General features: G+C 40.3%; 2 protein-coding genes across 5 annotated transcripts; both read left to right on the forward strand.

The window, feature by feature from the left end:
* Positions 1-123: 123 nt before the first annotated feature.
* On the forward strand, positions 124-15,186 carry ptpn6 (protein tyrosine phosphatase non-receptor type 6). 4 transcript variants are annotated; one of them, XM_069537437.1, is made up of 17 exons: positions 1,548-1,643; positions 1,780-1,967; positions 2,302-2,327; positions 3,423-3,545; positions 4,688-4,882; positions 7,511-7,694; positions 8,600-8,716; positions 9,199-9,321; positions 9,961-10,057; positions 10,155-10,234; positions 10,354-10,500; positions 10,941-11,072; positions 11,149-11,303; positions 13,101-13,168; positions 13,298-13,449; positions 13,731-13,795; positions 14,908-15,186. In XM_069537437.1, the coding sequence occupies exons 3-17, from the start codon at positions 2,320-2,322 to the stop codon at positions 15,002-15,004; spliced, it is 1,743 nt and encodes a 580-aa protein (XP_069393538.1). In that variant the 5' UTR covers positions 1,548-1,643; positions 1,780-1,967; positions 2,302-2,319; the 3' UTR covers positions 15,005-15,186. The 4 variants fall into 4 exon arrangements, with proteins under 4 accessions (XP_069393539.1, XP_069393538.1, XP_019948565.1 ...); XM_020093006.2 differs by having other exon boundaries at positions 1,550-1,591; positions 1,763-1,967; XM_069537438.1 differs by lacking the exons at positions 1,548-1,643; positions 1,780-1,967 and adding an exon at positions 124-561.
* A 929-nt stretch (positions 15,187-16,115) lies between these two features.
* Positions 16,116-19,544, forward strand: rbp5 (retinol binding protein 1a, cellular). Its single transcript, XM_020093134.2, has 4 exons — positions 16,116-16,550; positions 17,093-17,277; positions 17,669-17,770; positions 19,196-19,544. Exons 1-4 carry the CDS (start codon positions 16,475-16,477, stop codon positions 19,247-19,249), a joined length of 417 nt encoding a protein of 138 aa, XP_019948693.1. The 5' UTR covers positions 16,116-16,474; the 3' UTR covers positions 19,250-19,544.
* Positions 19,545-19,587: the final 43 nt, after the last annotated feature.

Here is a 19,587-nt window from a genome sequence, read left to right on the forward strand (position 1 = left end):
TCCGTTTTTTCTTGTGCTTCTGCTTTTAGCATTGACACCACTTTAGGAATATATTTTACATACAAACCTTGAAAGATGTGGTGGAATTTACATAAAGGCAAATGCAGCGGGAGATGGAAAATGAGACAGAGTCTTTGTGTGTGGAAGAGGTCATGAAAGGAGGAGCCGGGGAAGAAGGGGACAGGAACAAGCAGATTTGATCCCATAGATAGTTGTGTAATTTAGAAAATTAAAGTCAATTACAGGGTGGGACGATCGGCTGGGCTGGTAATGGAGTCTGAGGTCTTATCGTGAGGGAGAGAGTCAGAGGCTAAACACGAGCCACTGCTGGACTGTGATTAAATACAAAGAGTAAGAACAGCGGAACTTCAGTCAGTAATACATGAAGTGCTGTAAATGTAACTTTATTTTTCTGTGAGTTTCATTTTGCTCTGGAGACACTGAACATCATCACAGACAAACAGCACAGAGGAGGAAACTGGATTCAATTCATCACGTCACTGCAGATGAGTCGATTCCACTGATCCTGCGGAGAAGAGGAGTCTAAACAATGTCTTACAGGTGAGTGTCTTATATATTTTATATGATAAAGTAAAACAACTTCCTCTGACCTACATTTCACACTTAACTTTACATTTTGTAAAGGTTTTTGTCCTTGTTTGCTGTGCACAATAATGTTACTACTACTTCTTTCCAAAGTTAAAAAGTAGTAGTAGTCCTTTACTTACTTTTACAATTATCTTCTGTGTGTTTCTTCTTTCTGTCATTTCTTCTCTTCGCTATGTGGATTATCCAGAAGAACTTAAATGAATCAGAGAAAGTAGGAATCATCAAAGAGTATTTGTTTCAACACTAAACATATTATCGTAAAGTTTCACACACTCTTAGACAAGAGTGAAATACCAGAGAGAGCATGTGCAGTAAAACCCCTTCACTGAAAAGTGAAGCTCTGTTGTGTGAGAGGGGAAGACAAGCTAAACCAGCAAATGAGGGGAAGAATTCAAACTGTGAAATTCGTTGTTAAACACGGCGAACAACATCTGCAGTACTCTGTGTGTGTGTGCGTGCATGTGCGTGCGTGTGTGTGTGTTCGCGTGTGCGTGTCTACATACACAGAATAGTGGCACTACTGTAAAATACATACATAAATATATATATATGTATGTTTGTGTATATATATTGTTTTTACTACTTTTCCCTCATCTTTTTGCAATACAGTTGCTTTGTTTGACCTTTGCATATTTAAATGAAAAACACAGACGAGGAACATAAGTTTGAATTCCAAGAGGATTGACACATATTAGGAAATATAAATATACCCTCTCAAAACTCCCGGAGGTGAATATGATTTGCAAGATAAATGAGCATCACCAGCTAATGAAAGTCTTCATTTGTTTATGACAGTTGTTCGTGTGTGGTTCACGGATACAAATAGTCAAACCTGCTGAAAGCAGCTCACACACGTACAGTATATAGAGATGGGAGGTTTGGTCTGCAAATAAGGAAGTGTTCCGCGACTCTGACCTTTGTGTTGCATACAGATACACACACACACACACACCTGGAAGTAAAGCACAACAGATAATGGCAGGTGAGGGGGAAAGCCTTGCAAACTGACTAAGAGACAGACTGAGTTTGTTTAGGTACGAGAAGCTCAAACTATTTTCCTAATATTTTTTATTCCTGAGGAAAAAGAGGAATAACTGGCCAGTAGGTCTTATGTTTTTTCTTTCTTTTGTCCATCTTTAGAAAAAAGAAAAAGTTTTGTATGTGTTGTAGGTAGAGAGAAATTCTGGCCCGTCAGCGATTCTGGTTTCTTCTTGCTTTCACTATTTTGTGAAAGGAGATGTAAAAAGGAAGGAAGGGGGGAGAGCGAGAGCGAAAACGACAGAGGGGAGGTGATAGAGACGCTGACACTCCGAACGTTACGGAGAGGTGTCAGTTGTTTTCAGAGGCAGCTGAGAAGAGTAAGTGTTCACACGCTTTCCCTATTTTTTTTGGGGGGGGGGCATCGTGGGGGTGAGACAGGGAGAGGACCGGTCGAAGGGAAGCACAGATAAATGAGGAGGAGAGTGTGTGTAGTTTGAGGGTGGTGTAGTGAATGTGGTGTGTGTTACATATGACACAGATGGATGTTGGTGTCAGAAGTGGAATGAGTGAGTGAGTCTTCTGTAGCGAGTGTACTCCTGTAAACTGGGGAAGTAGAGAGGAACAGACTGTTTATAACATTAGAGATAAAATATATGGTTTAGGGTCAGGTGACTCTTCTTCACCAATCGTTCTCTGTCTCTTTGCTCCCAGGAGAAGCGCAGAGACAACATGGTTCGGTGAGTCAGGCTCCGAAATGCTCCTTCCAGCTTTAACTCTGTTTGCGTCCTCTTGTGTTTTGTGTAAGACGCAATGACAACTTCTCTGTTTCCATTCCTCCTTCTCTTTCTCTCCCCCAGCTGTCGACCCATCATGCTGTCGTCTTGTATCATGTGATGTGTCGTGTGTCTGTTTTTCGTAAAGAAATTGTGTCATAATTGATGTTTTAATTTCAGTAGTTGAGAAACAAACCTGCTCCTCTCCTTGAAATGCAAGCTTCCCTTTGCCTTGAGTCGATACTTTTTTATTTCTGTGATCCTTCTTCTTTAAATGGACTCCATCGGTATAAAAACTGTCTTGTGGCAGCAGAAAGTTAAAGGGAACAAAGATATTCAAGTATAAATTCAATATTAGGGTCAAAACTAGTGGATATCAAACAAACACCTTGGTTATATTTATATTCAGTAATATTTTAAGCTTTATATTGAACATTGTAAAATTGCAAAAACGCTTCAACAATGAAAATGAGAGAATTGAATAAATTAATTCAACGACTCAATTTGAAAGCATTTGAAAGGAAAATTATTGCGATGAGTAATAGATTTTTTCCAGTCTAGTTTTTTATATTGGTGGTTTTCAGACGCATTAAAACATCAGATAATGTGTCTCCTGGTGCGTTATATTAAAATGAGTTAACTGGATTTAGTTTTGGGACCTTGAGCTGATGTGAATTTTTTGTGATTTAAAGTATTGCACATACTAAATTATGCCTCAACGTGTCTACAGACAGAATAAGCAGAATAACGCACATCAATTATTTGTTTGATCCCCAAAAAATATAATAACAAAAAGCACAGTGAAGCTACACACGAGACTTATTCCACTAATTGGAAACTGTTGAAATAAACCACAGTTATGCGCAATTGTTTTTTTGTCTGTAACATTAGTTTGCACTCACTGTCGTCCCAGGATACGCCTATATGTGGACGTTAGGCACATGTTTAATATACTGGGTGCTGTTATGTCGACATTGAGCGAATATTCACTGTTTATGTCTATATATATACATATATATATATATATATATATGTGTGTGTGTGTGTATGTGAATGCAGGTGGTTCCACAGAGACATTACGGGCCTGCAGGCCGAAGAAGTGCTGAAGTCTCGGGGCATTCACGGCAGCTTTCTGGCTCGACCCAGCAAGAAGAATGTGGGAGATTTCTCCCTCTCCGTCAGGTACTGATGCAAAATGACCACAGACTGCAGCTGAGCGTGAAATCTTCAAATTTGAATAGTTTATTGAAAGTTGTAATTTCACTGACCCAACCTTAAAGCACAACATAAATTGAATAGTCTCGTCACAGTAGTTCGGTCCAGCTCAGCATGAAAACACACAAAATGATCATAAAACTTTGAGAAAAAGAGATAAATGTACAGATGCTCCACTGCTCTCTGGGCATTTTAAAACCACACCATGCGTTTATAATTGTGGTATTTCTACATGCAGCTGTGGAGATATATGTTGATGCTTCTCCCCTTTGTTGATCTGCACAATACAAAAGACTGACGCTTTTACATTTTTAAGACTAAAATGATTGATATCTGTGAAAAGAATTAAATAATAGAATGAATGACGGTTGCTAAAAATAACTTGACCGACAGGATCAAACAAAGATTTTTGTGATGAAGGAAACGTCACGGTAACTTGAGTAAATCATCCTGAAACTCTGACACGTGAAATTAAACTTGATAACTTGTTTTTATGTTTGTGTGACGCACAGCTTCTGATCAGTGCCTCAGCTTCTGATCAGTGCCTCAGCTTCTGATCAGTGCCTCAGCTTCTGATCAGTGCCTCAGCTTTTAAGATCAAGTGACTCACTTATCACAGTCCTGCAGTCTGTGGTTCAAAGCGGTGTCTGTTAAACTAGAGACATTTACAGTTATTTTTATGTAGACGTACAATATTTTGTGATAAAGTCTGTTTCCTCGGTGGTTTTTCTTTTCTTATGAGCAGCTGTGAGGGTCAATCTGACAATTCAGAATTTGCAAATGTAAGAGTGCACATTACATTACAGCGGCTCCTCGTTCTAAAATAATGGCTGTAAATTATGATGAGAAAAAGTCAGAAAAACCTTGTCCTCTGTAATGGTTGACAAACCAGGAAGCCAGGGAACAACAGTATTGACTTCAGTCATACAGCACAGTATTGGATCCAGCTGTGGAATCGAACACTGAAATATGTCTTATTATATTTTTCTTTTGAAGCACATAACATTCGGAGGAATATTGTTTTGCATTTTAAGCTTTCACGTTGTCTTCACTGTCATCTGGAATTTAGTTATTTCTGTGAAGGAAAACTAACGGTTCTTTTATCTCAGGGTGGGCGAGATGGTGACGCACATCCGGATCCAAAACACGGGCGACTTCTATGACCTGTATGGCGGAGAGAAGTTCGCTACCCTGTCGGAGCTGGTGGATTACTACACGGCGGAGAGCGGTATCCTGCAGGACAAAGACGGCACCGCCATCGAGCTCAAATACCCCCTCAACTGCTCCGACCCCACCACAGAGAGGTTTGTGCACGCTTAACTGTTACTCACCTCACTGTTAGACAGCTGCTGACCTCCCTGCTGCTCTCCTGCACTCTCAGGTTACAGTGTTGAGTCAGGTGGTTGATAACCATGATGAGCAGGATCTGCTGTTTATTTACTGGAGATATTAAATGTCATTTTGCAGTTTTAATTTCCTTCCTTTCCTTACAGAGCAGAGATTTTTCATCTGTAGCCACTTTTAAATAATTAGGTTGCAGTAGCATCTTTTTGTTAAGATGCACCGGCCACAGCTGTCGAGGCTTCACGAGGCTTAAATGCAGCTGTGAGGACATTTAAATGTTTAAGTAGAGCGTATTTATGTTTATAAGAATTGCCTGCACCAATCAAGCTGCATCAAATTACACACACAGTTTGTCTGTTTGTTTCTTCAGCAAGGTCTCTGTATAATTTCTTCCAGAATTCAAAAGAAATTTGAAAAAAAGAAAGACAAAAGTCATGCGTCAGTATTAGCACCAAATTCAAATGGGTTCCTCCCATCACATCCTTCCACCGAGTTACCTGGTAATCTGTACAGAGAAACCCTGCTGCCGACTAACGCAGATGAAAACATAACCTCCTCACGGGTTAAATTAAAGGACAATAGGTGTCAACAGTTCAATTTTTCTCATTAAAACATGTTTTATTTAATTACACCTGTATTTTACTGTATTAACACCTCCTTCATCAGCAGCCAGTTCATGGTGAAGACAGCTGGAGTTAAAGCTGTTGAATACGTTCAAAAACTCGTATTTCAGCTACTTACTCTTTACTTGTCTGAAAACCATTTTCACTTAATTATGGATAGTTTTCCATATTTTATTCCTTAATTTTTTGTTCTCATTAATGCTTTGTCCTTTTTTTCTGTCTGTCTGTTTATTTCTTTACTGCCACCAAGGAGGTTCTTTTTGCATCTGTGGTTGCTTGTTGGTTGGTTGGCATGATTATGCAAAAACTAAAGTTGGTGAAAGGATGACATTTAATTTTGGTGAAGACCCAGATCAAGGGAAGATCCAGGCATTCTTTATCTTTAACATTGTGCATTTGGGCATTTTTCCCCCAAAATGTGGCATTCTTAGGGGCCTGATATTTATGAGCGTGTGAAATTTGGTGCAGATTCAAATAAGAATCTGGATCTAGTGGATTTAAATATTTGTTTGGCCTTGGGAGAGGTCTGTGCTCTTTTGAGTGTGATTATAATTTTAATCCAGATATACCCACATTGAACCTTTGAATTCGAAGTCATACATTTCTCTCTCAGCTGGAAATGTCGTGCAACTGAAGGCAACTTAAAATCGGCTCATGTCCAACAAGTCGAGATAAACTATTCCACTCCTTCTATCAATTTAGGAGGACACAACTTGTTATCTAGTGTGTGTGTGTGTGTGTGTGTGTGTGTGTGTGTGTGTGTGTGTGTGTGTGTGTGTGTGTGTGTGTGTGTGTGTGTGTGTGTGTGTGTGTGTGTCTGCAACCCCCCTTTCGTCCTTCTCTCTATGTCAGTTGTCTAACTTCCCTTTTGTTGCTGCGGTTGGAAACTTTAAGTTTTGACACTTTTGAAAGCAATGGCCAGACCTGACTTGTCTTCCTCTATTGCACACACACACACACACACACACACACCATGGTGTTCTTTCTCACTCAACGTCTTCCCCATCACACCCAGTCTCTCTCTTTTCTCTCTTTCTCATCTCAGAAACTTCTGCAGGTTATCACACAATGCTTTTTTCTGTATGTCTGTTTCTGTAAATGTTGCAGATCATTTCCTCTCAGAAAAAAGACTGAATATAACATGACACCGTGACATTGTTGGCATTGTCACAGGTGATTGATCAGACTTGCAGACACGACTGCAGCCTGGTTACTTCAGACTGCAACCCTGATTAACCCAGACATTAACTGCATGTGCAATGTGCATGGCTGAAGTAATCTATCAGTTATTCCTTCTGCACAGTTGTTCTTTACTTTCTGAAAAAGTGCACGGACACAACCTTTTCTGTTTTGCTCCAGGTGCTTCATGCGACCTTCTGTAGATAAAACACAGTTGGGTGGAGTCTAACTTTTGTAAAAGCATAAACTGTGATTTGACAAAAGTAAATCAGAGGATCGGAGCTTAAGGAACCTGCAAACAGCACAGAGAGGGACCGTGTGTAGTGTATAGTGGTGGTTTTCTGTAGATAGGGTGGGGTGGTGTGTGGTGGGGGGTGTTGGGGGGTGCAGGCTATAAATACTTTGTCCTCTTCAGCCACCAAATCTGTCATCAGAAATTTTCCGACCACAAAGCAGGAAGTTTAGAAGTAGAAATCGAAAACTGTGCCTAAAATTAAGTCACAGCCCAACTTAACAGAGCGCTATGCACGCACACACACACACACAGTGGTAAACATAAATATAACCTGAGTGTACCATCTTTATTTGCTGCTGTAATTCTTGATTCTGCTGACGACATTTCAATGTTCGACACCCGTTTTTGTCTGACACCTAGTTGTTAGGACTCATGCACATCGTTCACGCTGCAGAGTTGTGCCTCTTTTTGCAGGTCACAGCAGCAGCCACATTAAAGCTCATGTAAAAACATATCTGCATCATGGACCCTCAGTGTTCTTTCTGACGCAGGTGGTACCACGGTCACCTGTCCGGCCCAAATGCAGAGAAGCTGCTCAGTGCACGAGAGGAGGTGGGGACGTTCCTGGTCCGAGAGTCGCTGTCGAAACCTGGAGACTTTGTCCTGTCTGTTCAGACGGACGAGAAGAGCAAAATGGGAGGGAAACGGGTCTCCCACATTAAGATAATGTGCCAGGTGGGTGCTTCTCCTTGTGTGTGTGTGTGTGTGTGTTTCTGACAGTGACATAAAATATAATCTATGCATCAAGCTCTTACACAGAATTATTCCCAGAAACAGCTTCACATCTGGGGTATTACCAAAGTTGTGTAGTTTGCACTTTGAAATAGGTTTAAAGTCTCATTTCCCATCTTACGCAATAAAAGGCTTTTGCTCCTGTATCAGCATTGCTTTTGCTGTTAAATGTCAGGAATAGTTTTACTCCAGATAATCACCACCAGGTACAAAAAACAGCTTTAAAGTATAATCGTCCACACACTGTCAAAAGATATTCTCAGCACAACGTCACACGCCCATCTCTCATTTTCATAGATTGTGTTGTTCATTCACCATCAGGGCCTTTGCATTTTATTTCTAGCTGTGGTTGACCTCATAGAACAGTGCTCAGTCTTCATTTAAATGGGAGCCATTTTGTTTTAATGCGGCGGTTGGGTGCAGAAGATTAATGTGAGATTACTGGAAAGGCAACAAAGGCCTTTTTATGAGAATGTGGCAAAGATCAAGTGAGATTGTCGACTCTAATCTTCAGTCTTTCACTACAGTTTCTAATACAGAGGTGGGATCACATCAGAATACACTCACGCCTTTTACACCAGAGGAAATCATCTTCATCATCAGTAATTCGTGTCATTTATTTGATTAAAAAAATCATAAAAATAACATTTTAATTAAACGATATGAGTTGTGTTGTGCTTCTACAAAAGCTTATCCATCTATTTAATCAAAAATATCCCTTATTTTATTTATTTTTTATATGTGACTTTGTAATTGGCCAATCGTTCTCACACGGAACTTACCGTTTGCACGACACAGTGGTTCAGTGCGTCCCACTTGACTCGTTGTGTGTTTTTGTGTGTGTTCAGAACGACAGGTACACAGTGGGAGGCTCGGAGATGTTCGACACGCTCACAGACCTGGTGGAGTTCTACAAGCGTAAAGGCATCGAGGAGCTGTCTGGTAACTGGGTGCATCTCAAACAGGTAGTTTTTGAGGAATAGTAATATGGTATAGTTCATAATATTTTTTTGTACAGATGTATGTAAATGTGTTTATGTTCTTTCTTCACATTTTTTATCTCTTACCGGGTTTTGCTTGTTCATGTTTCCTTTCTTTACTATTCCAGGTCAATGTGACAAACCCTCTGTGACAAACATTTGTAAAATCTTTGTCCGTTATAATGAAATAATAATGTGCTGATCATAAAAAAGAAACGGAGAAGCAGATCTTTGTGTTGGTCTTAAATTGAAAGGTTTCCATCATGTTTACTCGCCCTTTTTTTCTTTGATTTCTATAATAAGATTTCTCAAGGTCCACTGCCATTGCCAACTAAAATGTGCCTTTATGACGTCAACCAAACATAGACAAGAAAATAAAACACACAGAAATAAAAAACTATGCATATAAAGAAAAGTACAATTTAATATAAAAGAATAATCTTTTAATCCCCCCCCACGTCTCTCAGCCATATTACTCCACCAGAGTGAACGCAGCAGATATCGACGGCAGAGTGAAGGAACTGAATCAGACCACGCAGCAGCAGCAGGAGGGAGTGCAGAGCAAAGCGGGATTCTGGGAGGAGTTTGACGTAAGATTTGACCTCAGTGTTTCTCATCGTGATCGTGAAGTGGTGGAAAGTAAATGAAACATCACATATCTTCTTTACAAACTGAAATTTCACATTTCAAGACTCACTTCCTCACTGAGTCTCGCAAGACAGCAGAGGTGATATAACGCCAGCTTGTGGTGGTGTTAGACTTCAACCCTGCACCAGAGTCATAGAGTAAATCACAACTGGTGTTGAGTATATAATTATTTGTGACATTTACTGAAAACACACAGTATTCATGTTTAAAAAGTGGTATCAAGTGAAAGCAGGAGGATAAAAGTTGTGTGTGCTGCTTCACTAATCTTGTGTATGATATACAGGACTGTAAAATAATGATTGTAATAATTTAGTTTTAAATATTGAAGCATTGTTTGGTCCAGAAAGTTTCAGAAGGAATGAGTTTGGAATTATCTAAAAAGTTGCTACATGATTTTCTGTTGATCAACTGGTTGACTAACCGCCTCTAGTGGAGACACAGCTCCAGAAAGATCCAGTAAGATACGTCTTAGTACAAAACTTTAAAATAGATTCCTTTCAGCAAAAACTACCGACTGTCACAGTATTATCATTCACACTGTCCAGTATTAGTCTGACACAGTCTTGTCTCTGTGCCTCCAGGCTCTGCAGAAGCTGCAGGCAAAGGTGAAGAAGAGCAGAGAGGAAGGACAAAGACCCGAGAACAAAAGCAAAAACAGATACAAGAACATTCTCCCCTGTGAGTTTTCATCTTTTTCTGTGTCATTACATTAAAACATCCACGTTCTGATTATGATCATTTTAACTAAACGTCTTTTCCTCCTCTCTCTGTCAAGTCGATGACACCAGGGTCGTGCTGCAGGACACAGATCCCAACGTCGTGGGTTCAGATTACATCAACGGCAACTATGTGAAAGTTCGTGTCACAAAATAACTTAAACACAAAAAGACACACAGGAAACTGACTCATCTCCTTGACATTTGTTATGTGCCATTATGGTTGTTGTGTGTATTGATTCATTTTGTTGTTTGCAGAACAACCTGTGGGAGTCGGGAGATCAGAAAGTTTACATCGCCACTCAGGGCTGCTTAGCATCAACCGTCAATGATTTCTGGCAGATGGTATGGCAGGAGAACACTCGTGTGATCGTCATGACAACTAGAGAGGTCGAGAAAGGACGGGTCAGTATCAAAACCACAGTCACGAAAGTTTGGATTTTAACTGTCTTTATTTTATCAACTCTCAAAATGCCAGAAAGGAAAATTAAAATGTGTTTTATTTAGTATTATTAACAATCTCTAATGGCAGTTCCCTGAGAGGAGTTTATTCTCATTTAGAAACTGACATTAATAATACATAAATAGTAGTAGTACATAGTCATATAAATAAATTATAAGACAGAAAAGGTGACGTTCATTACAACATACCAATATCAAAATCAATATTAAAATAAACAAAGTACCATGAAAATAATGAAATAGAGCAAGAAGTTATCTAGAAGTCAAACAACTGAAACAAATGAGGTAAGTATAGAAAAAAGTCATGCAGAGGTTGTTTGTACATGAAGTGAACTTCACAGATGGAGTTTGGATTTATTTCATTCATTTTTTATTTTCTGCAGAATAAATGTGTCCCGTACTGGCCGGACATTAAAACTACCAAAGACATGGGGCGCTACGTGGTGACCTGCGAGTCGGAGAGAGAAGCTGCTGATTATAAAGTCCGAGTTCTGGAGATCGCTCGCTTGGACAAGGTAACCTCTGACCTGTCTGAATGTCACTCTTCACTGTGTACGCAGACTTTAACTTTACATGTTTTCTGTTTCACAGCCAAAACACTCTCGTCAAATATGGCACTACCAGTACCTCAGCTGGCCTGACCACGGCGTTCCTGAGCAGCCAGGGGGCGTCCTCAGCTTTGTCACTCAAGTCAACAGTAAACAGGCTGAATATCCCAATGCTGGGCCTATAATCATCCACTGCAGGTACTGGACACTGGAGACTGAGCTGATCGTGTCGACGTTTACAGATATTTACTGTGTTGTTAGTTTACCATTTATTCTACAAAATCTGAAAAAACAGCAATAGATGCAAGTTATAATTTCCCAGAGGGCACGTCTTCATCACCCCTGTCCGTTTGGTGGTTTGCGAGCAAGATTGCACAACAACTACTGGACGGTTTACCACAAAATTAAAGATTACGTGTGGGTCAGGGATCCAGGATCTTTTAATTTCACTTTAACAATGTGAGATAGGGAGTTTTTTTATTTTCATTGATTTCTCAGATGTTTAGGGGATGGATTTTTTATTAGTGTGTGAAATTTGGTGCAGATACAAATATAAAAATCTAGTGAATTTATTTAAATGTGGTTTTATTAGGGGGCTGCTGAGCTTTGGTGGAGGTATTCACCTTTTTCAATTTAAAGCAAACCCTCACATTTCTGATAGCTGGAAGCAGCAAATAGTAACCTTTGTTTTTGCTTTGATAAATGATACAAACAATGAATTGATTGTTAAAATTGTTGTCATTTAATGATAATAATTTATCATTTCATTGTTTCATCATGATGCAACCAGGCCCCACCCGTCAGCGATGCTTTATTTTTGGGTTAAATCCAAACAGTTATTTCTCACTTCCCAAGAAGCTGATGATGCATTCAGGGGGAATGGGAAGAATTTGCAGGACAAGACAAATGTTTTCCCAGGTGGAAGTTTAACCAAATGGTGGCTCACCCTGCATGTCAGAGAGATCATTAATCCTCAGGTTTTAAATGTGTGATTCTATTGTGTAATGTAAATATCACAGCACTACGTTTACCAGGCTTTAGTTTCTTATTCTAAATATTTCAGGATTAAGATTAGTCGAACAAAAGGTTTTCAGTCAACTGACAATTTATCCTTGTGGAATTTTCCACGTGTGATGTGTGGGACACTGAGGCTGTTTGTGTGTTTTTTAAAAACTTAAACGATTACATGACCCTTGTAAGTGTTTTGGTATGTGAGCGTGTTAACAAAGCCACACAGCACTATTGACATGTGGCCCTTTAAATGAAGCAATGTTTACTTAAGAATATGACCCTTCATTCAAGTTAAATACAGTTTGTCTGAGGTGAGAGTAAAGTAAATAAGTTTTTAGGAGAGATAAAACAATTCATGATTTAAAAAAAGCTGAGGGACGAAGAAGAGGATTTATTTTCTTGTTTCTTATTTTTTCAATCATCTCACAACCCCTCAGATTTATCCTAATTCCAGCAAAGTGACTGCATCAAGTCTGTGTCACATCTGCCAATAGTCCAAAGCACATTCAGTGAAGAGAACCCTAACGTCCAGGATCAAAGTGACAAATGTGCATTTGGTGCCTTGAGAATTAATTCCTCCGCTAAGGCCCAACCGTCCCCTTATGAAACCACATTCAAATCCACTAGATCCAGATTTCTCTACCAAATTGCACACGTTAATAAATATCAGTCCCGTAAACATGTCTGATCCACAAATTATTCTTGGAGAAAAACTGTTGAAAAATGCCCCAACCTCACAATGTTAACACAAGTGAAAAAACGAATCCTGGACCAAAATTCACTGGGTACGTGCGTAATCCTGCTAAGTAACAAACTAACAACACACAGATGATGGCAGAGGTTGTAATTTCCGTCCATTTGAGATCTACCCTGCACCACACAGAGCAGCCTGTGTCGGTTAATGATGTTCACTTTATGTGCAAATGCATATTTTTTTGATTGATGCGAAGATATTCACTTCATTTCTCCTGTGAATTTTTTCAGTGCTGGAATCGGGCGGACGGGCACGATTCTGGTGATCGACATGATCCTCGAGACCATTGACACTCTGGGTAAAAAAGTGTTTCTGAAGAAATGTGTTTTCGCAACATGTATTGAGGAACAACATTCACTCTTTATTCTCCTAATTGAGTTCTGTCTCCATCCAATGCTTCCCTGTCTCTTTTCCATCTTCTCTGCAGGTCTGGACTGTGACATTGACATCCCAAAGTACATCCAGATGGTGCGTGAGCAGCGCTCTGGGATGGTGCAGACAGAGACGCAGTACAAGTTCATCTACCTGGCTGTGTCCGAGTACATACAGACCACCAAAGCCAAGGAGAGCGCCTCTATGGTGAGCAGCAGGGAACGGGACTCACTATCAAACACACTCAACTTAGCTAAAATAAAGGTTGATGTGGGAAAAACAACAGAGATACTGTCTGTGTGTCAGTGGGTCTTTGTACTTTTGACTGCTGATTAGCACTCGACCAGCTGAATGATACGTTATCAGAGCAGCTTGTGAAAGACGAACGTTGACCCTGAGACTCAAAACATTCAATCACAAAGACAAAACTAGTCACATGACCTTTCTTTGTGCTTCAGTACTGAACCCTCTGTTCTTCTCTTCCCTAGGACACAGAGCCAGAATATGGAAATCTGCAACTCAAACACCAACAAGTGACCAGGAAGGTCTCAAAGTAAGTGTGTGTGAATTGGATTTCGTCTATTACATTCACATTTCCCCTCAAAACCTCTCACCACCGTCCTACTTTCTTTTAAAAACCATGACGCTGTCAGTTCAGCCTTTCATCAGCAGTTTGTGGAGGAAGAGTCGAGCTGCACACTGTCTCATTCAGTAGAGGGATGGAGCTGTGGGGGGAGGGAAGATAAAAGTTGAAGGTTCCACTTCAGTTTCATGCTTTTATTTCTGTGAGCTATGCTGGAAATAAACGCCTCTGTATAATTTGAATCATATTTAGATTAGTGTCACTGACAACCATTTTAGTCCAGATTAAAATATCAGCTGAAGACACAGAACACCAATATGACAGAGAACACGTTTTCACAAAATCTCTCATTTGTTGCACTGCGACCGAAATAGTTTTGTAACTAAATAAAAAAGTAATTTATCAAATCCAAACAGCAGTGGCTGAGATTTCTAGTCTCTAGTGTGGGTAAAGATCCTAAAAGATTCTACATTCCTGAAAACTCCATAGCATCTTTGATCAGATCCTCCTCGCCTGCTAAATGAGCACATCTTAAAAACCCTTACCACCAGTTTGTCAAAAGGGCTGGCAAGTAAACATATGAAGTCTTTTAAGTCATCTGGACCTTTTTTTAATAACTGCATAAAACAGAAAACACCACTCTGAAGTGTTTTCACTCTTCGTGATGAGAAAAACTGAGTCAAGTGATGCTTTAATAGATAAACAAGACTTAAACTATTTTTACAGTGTGCACACAAATTCAACACACCCCTCTTCTGTGTGTTTTATTGTGTGAATAATGTTTGTGTGACCTCTGGGCTCTGGAGCCACTTGTGTATAAACCGGACAACGTTCTAATTAACCAATCAGAGAAAATGAAACAGCTCCCACACACTGGAGAATTCAGCTCCTCGCACTGTAAACTTTGACCCACTTGGAGCTCTGCCATCAGCTTTGAGTGATCAATCCATGTGCTTTTCTCTGTTTCAATTGTTCTCAAGCTGCAGCTTTGCTTATCAACCTCTCCCAGTGTTAGCTGGTTAATGCAAAAAGGTGCTGAATAGCTGAAAAATTCACCAACCAGCTTTTTTTTTTATTTCCAGAAAAGCGGAGGAGGTTTACGAGAATCTGTCAAAAGGAAAGAAGGATGTGAAGAAGCCGAAGTCAGACAAGAAAAGTGGCTCATTGAGAAAGAAATAGGAGAGACGGAGAGGTTTTAACCAAATGTGTCGTGTTATTATATTTATGTTAAAGAATTTGTTTTTCAGAGAAGATCTCATACAAAATACATTGTATGGTAAAAAAAACAGAGATAGTCTTTGACATCTCACGAGACACATGGATGCTTGGTTGTTACAAAATAAAGGCAGAGCATGTGTGAACACTTGTCTCTTTATTTCATTTTTAGTAAAGACCATAATCTTTATGTGAACCTACACTCATACTTCTCATCAGCTGATTTGTGTAGTTGCTCTTTATTATTGTTTCTGGCAACAATTGCAAAGCTATTTTAAATTGATAATAATGTGTTTTCATTGGATGGATGGATGAAATGTAGGGTGGGCTTATCCGAAGTCCGCCCACACGGCACAGGTCCAGGGACCCAAGGAGCCAGAGGGCCCTCGGATGAACCTGCAGAAATCACCAAAAGAAACTCAACAGAAAGAAAAATAATCTCAAGGAGATGAAAACAAACTCACAGAGACTAAAAAGAAAAAGAAAAATGTGTCCTTTGTTTTGTGTCTCTTTCAGTCGGGGGTCCCTTTACTTGTCTGAGCCCAGGGGGGACATTATGTCATAATCCGTCCATTCTTGTGGTGACATTGTTTGTCTCTACTACGTCAGTGATATTTGAGTCCAAGCACCAAAATGCAAGAAGTTAAAGTATCATTTCAAAGTGATTTACTGCACACTGTTTGCAGGTGTGTGTGTGTGTGTGTGTGTTTGTATAATTTCTCAAACACATTTTAAGTGTCAGCTCAGTCAGAGATGATATATTTAAACACCTGCAGGCACAGGTTTACACATTTGTCCCTCTGTCAGATGAAAAGCCCCAAAGGCTATGGTTAAGATCAGAGGGTAAAGATATAGAAATAATAATATAGTGAAGTTATGGTTAGGTTGTTGGTCAGTGCACAATGAATGGAATCTAATGCAAATTCCTACTGAGGAAAGCTGTGCAAACTTGTGTGTCTGAAGTAAAACATCACAACAAATCCTATTGGGATAAATAACATTCTGATCTGCTGACCACATTAAGCATTAACTCCACCCACCCACAATAAAGTCTGTGATGTGTTATCCATGCGCTGATCTGCTCCACCCCACCCACCACATGTTTCAGGGATCCTAAGCACCGCCCCTGCCCGTAACTGATCCATCTGGACCCGAGCAGAAGAGACGAACGAGCCTCCCCCTGCCTGTGCTCCTGCAGGAGTGAAAAAAAACGAGTGGGAAAGGATTTCTTAAATCCAGAGCGAGGAGCTTCTTGCACAATCTGCGGTGGCAACATTTCGGTCCTGACGCTCATTTTACGCACAGGCAGACCAGAAAGTGAAACTGATATCAAACCACGCAGGGAGTCTATCTCTGCAGGATCCGAGAAAGAAAAACACCAGAGGTGTCAGCTCGTGTGCACATTTTTGTTTTGGAAAGAACAAAAGCGGCAACATGTCCAAACCTAATTACTCCGGCACGTTTCATATGGTGGACCAGCAGAACATGGACAGCTACCTCGCAGCTTTAGGTAAGATTTCCTTTGAGTCGCCTCAGCGAAGCTTTTTAAAAACATCTGCAACAAGTCAAACTCATTTGGTGTCTAATACGAGTCCAGTGAAGGAGATCCTCCATTTCTTAACGTGTCACTCTGCTGCGCTTCGTTTCTATCAACCTCGTATGTTCCAATGCTCTGCGTCTTTAGGTTGGTCTTCATCTTATATCACTGATTTCATCTGTAGCATCACACCAGTGGAATGAAATCTACACCATGTCCTCTACATGACCCACACACACACACACACACACACACACACACACACACACACACAAGACAAATTTAAATAAGAATTGCTATGTTGCTGTATTAACTATTATGCAATATATTTTCTATAAATCGTAATTTTAATGTCCTCACTCTGCTCAATGATAGAAGTACACACACACACACACACACACACACACACAGAGGTATTGTGTTTACACTGTCAGTGTCGAACAAAGATCCCTTTGACGAGATCATGTTTAGCTTCTGGCCTGTGTTGAATTAAAAGTCTCTCCATCTTCTCTCAGATATAAGTTTTCCTCTGAGGAAGTTGGTGTGTCTCTTGAAGCCGAGTAAAGAAATCAGCCATGACCCGGCCACAGGGGCCATGACTATCCGCACAAACACCACCTTCAAGAACTTCAACATGGATTTCAAGATCGGAGAAGAGTTTACTGAAGACCTGGGGCCAGTGGACGGACGACAGTGTCAGGTGACTGTTTCTGTGTGTTTCAGATATAAACATAACACATTTGGATAAGTTCACAGGCTCCATGCTTCTGGGACAAGTTTGGTTTCTGTGTTTTTACTTTGGAGTGTCTGAGCAAATCCGACCACCTACTGCTGTGATTCTTGTTTTGTAACCACCACCTGCTGCTTCAGCCTGCAAAGAGTGATGTGTGTGAGAAAGAAGAAACAATGAATTAAAAGAAAACACTGATACTTTTCAAACCGGTGCATGAATCGGAATGAGCAGCTTTATTCCACCATGTCCAAAAAAAAAAAAAATCTAACTCCTGGCCATGCTGTTAGCATGAAACACTGATTGAAAGCGTGAGCCACTTTACATACTAATGACCCACAACATCTCTGTGCTGCTGCAGACCACAGTGAGCTGGGAAGGAGACAAACTGGTCTGTGTGCAGAGAGGCGAGAAAGAGGGCCGAGGCTGGACCCACTGGCTGGAGGGAGACAAGCTGCATTTGGTAAGAGAGTATAGATAGAGTGAAAAGATGTGAGGAAGAGAGGGAGGAAGAGAGGGAGGGAGGGAGGGGATACGGAACAAGGAAAATAAAAGCATTAAGGGTGACAGATGCTGAAATTGATATGCTGAGTGAGAGAGAACATGCAAACTAGAAGGACACTCAGTAGAGAGCACGTTTCCACCAAGGCCCAGCAGTCGCCTTATGAAACCACATTTAAATTCACTAATCCATACCGCACACTCCCACCGAGTTTCTTGGTAATTCATCCAGTTGTTCTTTGTGTAAACCTGCTAATAAACAGACGGGTTAGAAGAGAAGGTCTGGAAGTTTGATGTTTCCTTATTCTCTTGCACCATGTTGTCTTTGTGGGAAGATGTTTTTTTAAAATAGGTTTCCCCCTGCATGCCTGAAAGAAAAAAAGAGACAGGACAAAGGAGGGCAAAGACAAGGGGAAGTTTCTTGAATGCACCTTTTAATGAAATGCCAATGTAGAGGACTGGAGCTCATTGTCTCTGCCAAGGATATTATGTTTTCATCAGCCTTTGTTTGTTAGTTAGCAGGATTGCACAAAATCTACTTAACTGATTTTATTTAAATTTTGTAAAGGAAGAGCCTTTCTGGATCTAGATCCACATTCTGGAGTGGATCTAGATCCAGGAATCTTTTTCACTTTCTTCAACATCACGAGACGGAGTGTTTTTCAACTCCGGGATCTTGACAGAAAAACTCAGACATTAGAAGAGGATTGATATTTATGAGTGTGTGCATCGTTTCGTAGATCCAGATAAAAATCTATCTCTACTGATTTTAACTTTGGTTTCATAAGGAGACTGTTGGGTCTTGGCGGAGGTATGCACTCTACTTTAAGGTTTTGTTGTTAAAGAGTTTAAGATTATAGATTATCTGTTAAGGCTGATTAAGATTTCAAACAATCGGCAGTGTTCCGCTAAAGAGCTCTCACAGGTTTTTCTAATACCTCTGTTTGTGTCGAAACAACACACTGTTGATGCTGCGTCCGCGTTCAGGAGACATTTGGGAAAGAAATGCCAGCGAGTCCCAGGCTTTAAAATGGTGGATTTCACAAAAGGAGTAAGGAGCAGTGTGAGAGACTAATGAGTGAGTGAGGGGGATGTGGAGCAGGAAGAAGAGGGGGGAGCAGGCTATAAAAAAAGGGACGAGATAAGTAGACATTGAAAAGAGTGGGAGACGGATTACAAGGTCAAAGGATGAGGAGAGGGAGAGTAAGGGGGGGGGTGATGGGGTTTTTGGACATGATCCTCAGTTAGTGTATCACTCTTTTAGTTCTTCTTTCATGTGCCAAACTGTCATATTGATTCTCACTCTCCTTTCATAACCCCCCACCCCCCTGCCCACCCCCTGTTTTAATCTCGGCCTCCCCTCCATCCTCTGTTTCTCTCTCCGCAGGAGATGAGAGTTCAGGGCATCGTTGCCCAGCAAGTCTTCAAGAAGGGCGACTGAAGTCAAGCAGAAATGTGTTTGTTTAATGTATAACCCCAATTTATTCTTAGCTGAAAAATAGTCCAGCACTTAGTGCAGGAATTAAACTGTCTATAAACATTATTTGTTTTTTAAAAATATAATCAACAATATTTTGAAATTTAGCAATAAGCCTAAATATGTGCTGTTACGTTGTTGGTTGTTTCTGTGTGATGGTACTGAGAAGAGCAGAATGACTGTTGACTGGTAAACATTCCCAAACATACTTCCTCATATTGCACTATATCTTTATGATGTGATAAACAAATCAGACGTTTTACTGCTTCAGTTGTCTGTCTGTGTGGTGGGGCGTGTTGCTG

This window comes from Paralichthys olivaceus, chromosome 13 (genome assembly GCF_024713975.1).
Source record: "Paralichthys olivaceus isolate ysfri-2021 chromosome 13, ASM2471397v2, whole genome shotgun sequence".
Lineage (NCBI taxonomy): Eukaryota > Metazoa > Chordata > Actinopteri > Pleuronectiformes > Paralichthyidae > Paralichthys > Paralichthys olivaceus.

Excerpts from the sequence above, each read along its gene's own strand:
- ptpn6 (XM_069537438.1), top strand. Across the intron at positions 7,695-8,599 it reads ACATTAAGATAATGTGCCAG|AACGACAGGTACACAGTGGG; the intron begins GTGGGTGCTTCT and ends GTGTGTGTTCAG. Across the intron at positions 9,322-9,960 it reads GATTCTGGGAGGAGTTTGAC|GCTCTGCAGAAGCTGCAGGC; the intron begins GTAAGATTTGAC and ends CTGTGCCTCCAG.
- rbp5 (XM_020093134.2), top strand. The coding sequence starts at position 16,475 with ATGTCCAAACCTAATTACTCCGGCACGTTTCATATGGTGGACCAGCAG. Across the intron at positions 16,551-17,092 it reads CAGCTACCTCGCAGCTTTAG|ATATAAGTTTTCCTCTGAGG; the intron begins GTAAGATTTCCT and ends ATCTTCTCTCAG. Across the intron at positions 17,771-19,195 it reads AGGGAGACAAGCTGCATTTG|GAGATGAGAGTTCAGGGCAT; the intron begins GTAAGAGAGTAT and ends CTCTCTCCGCAG.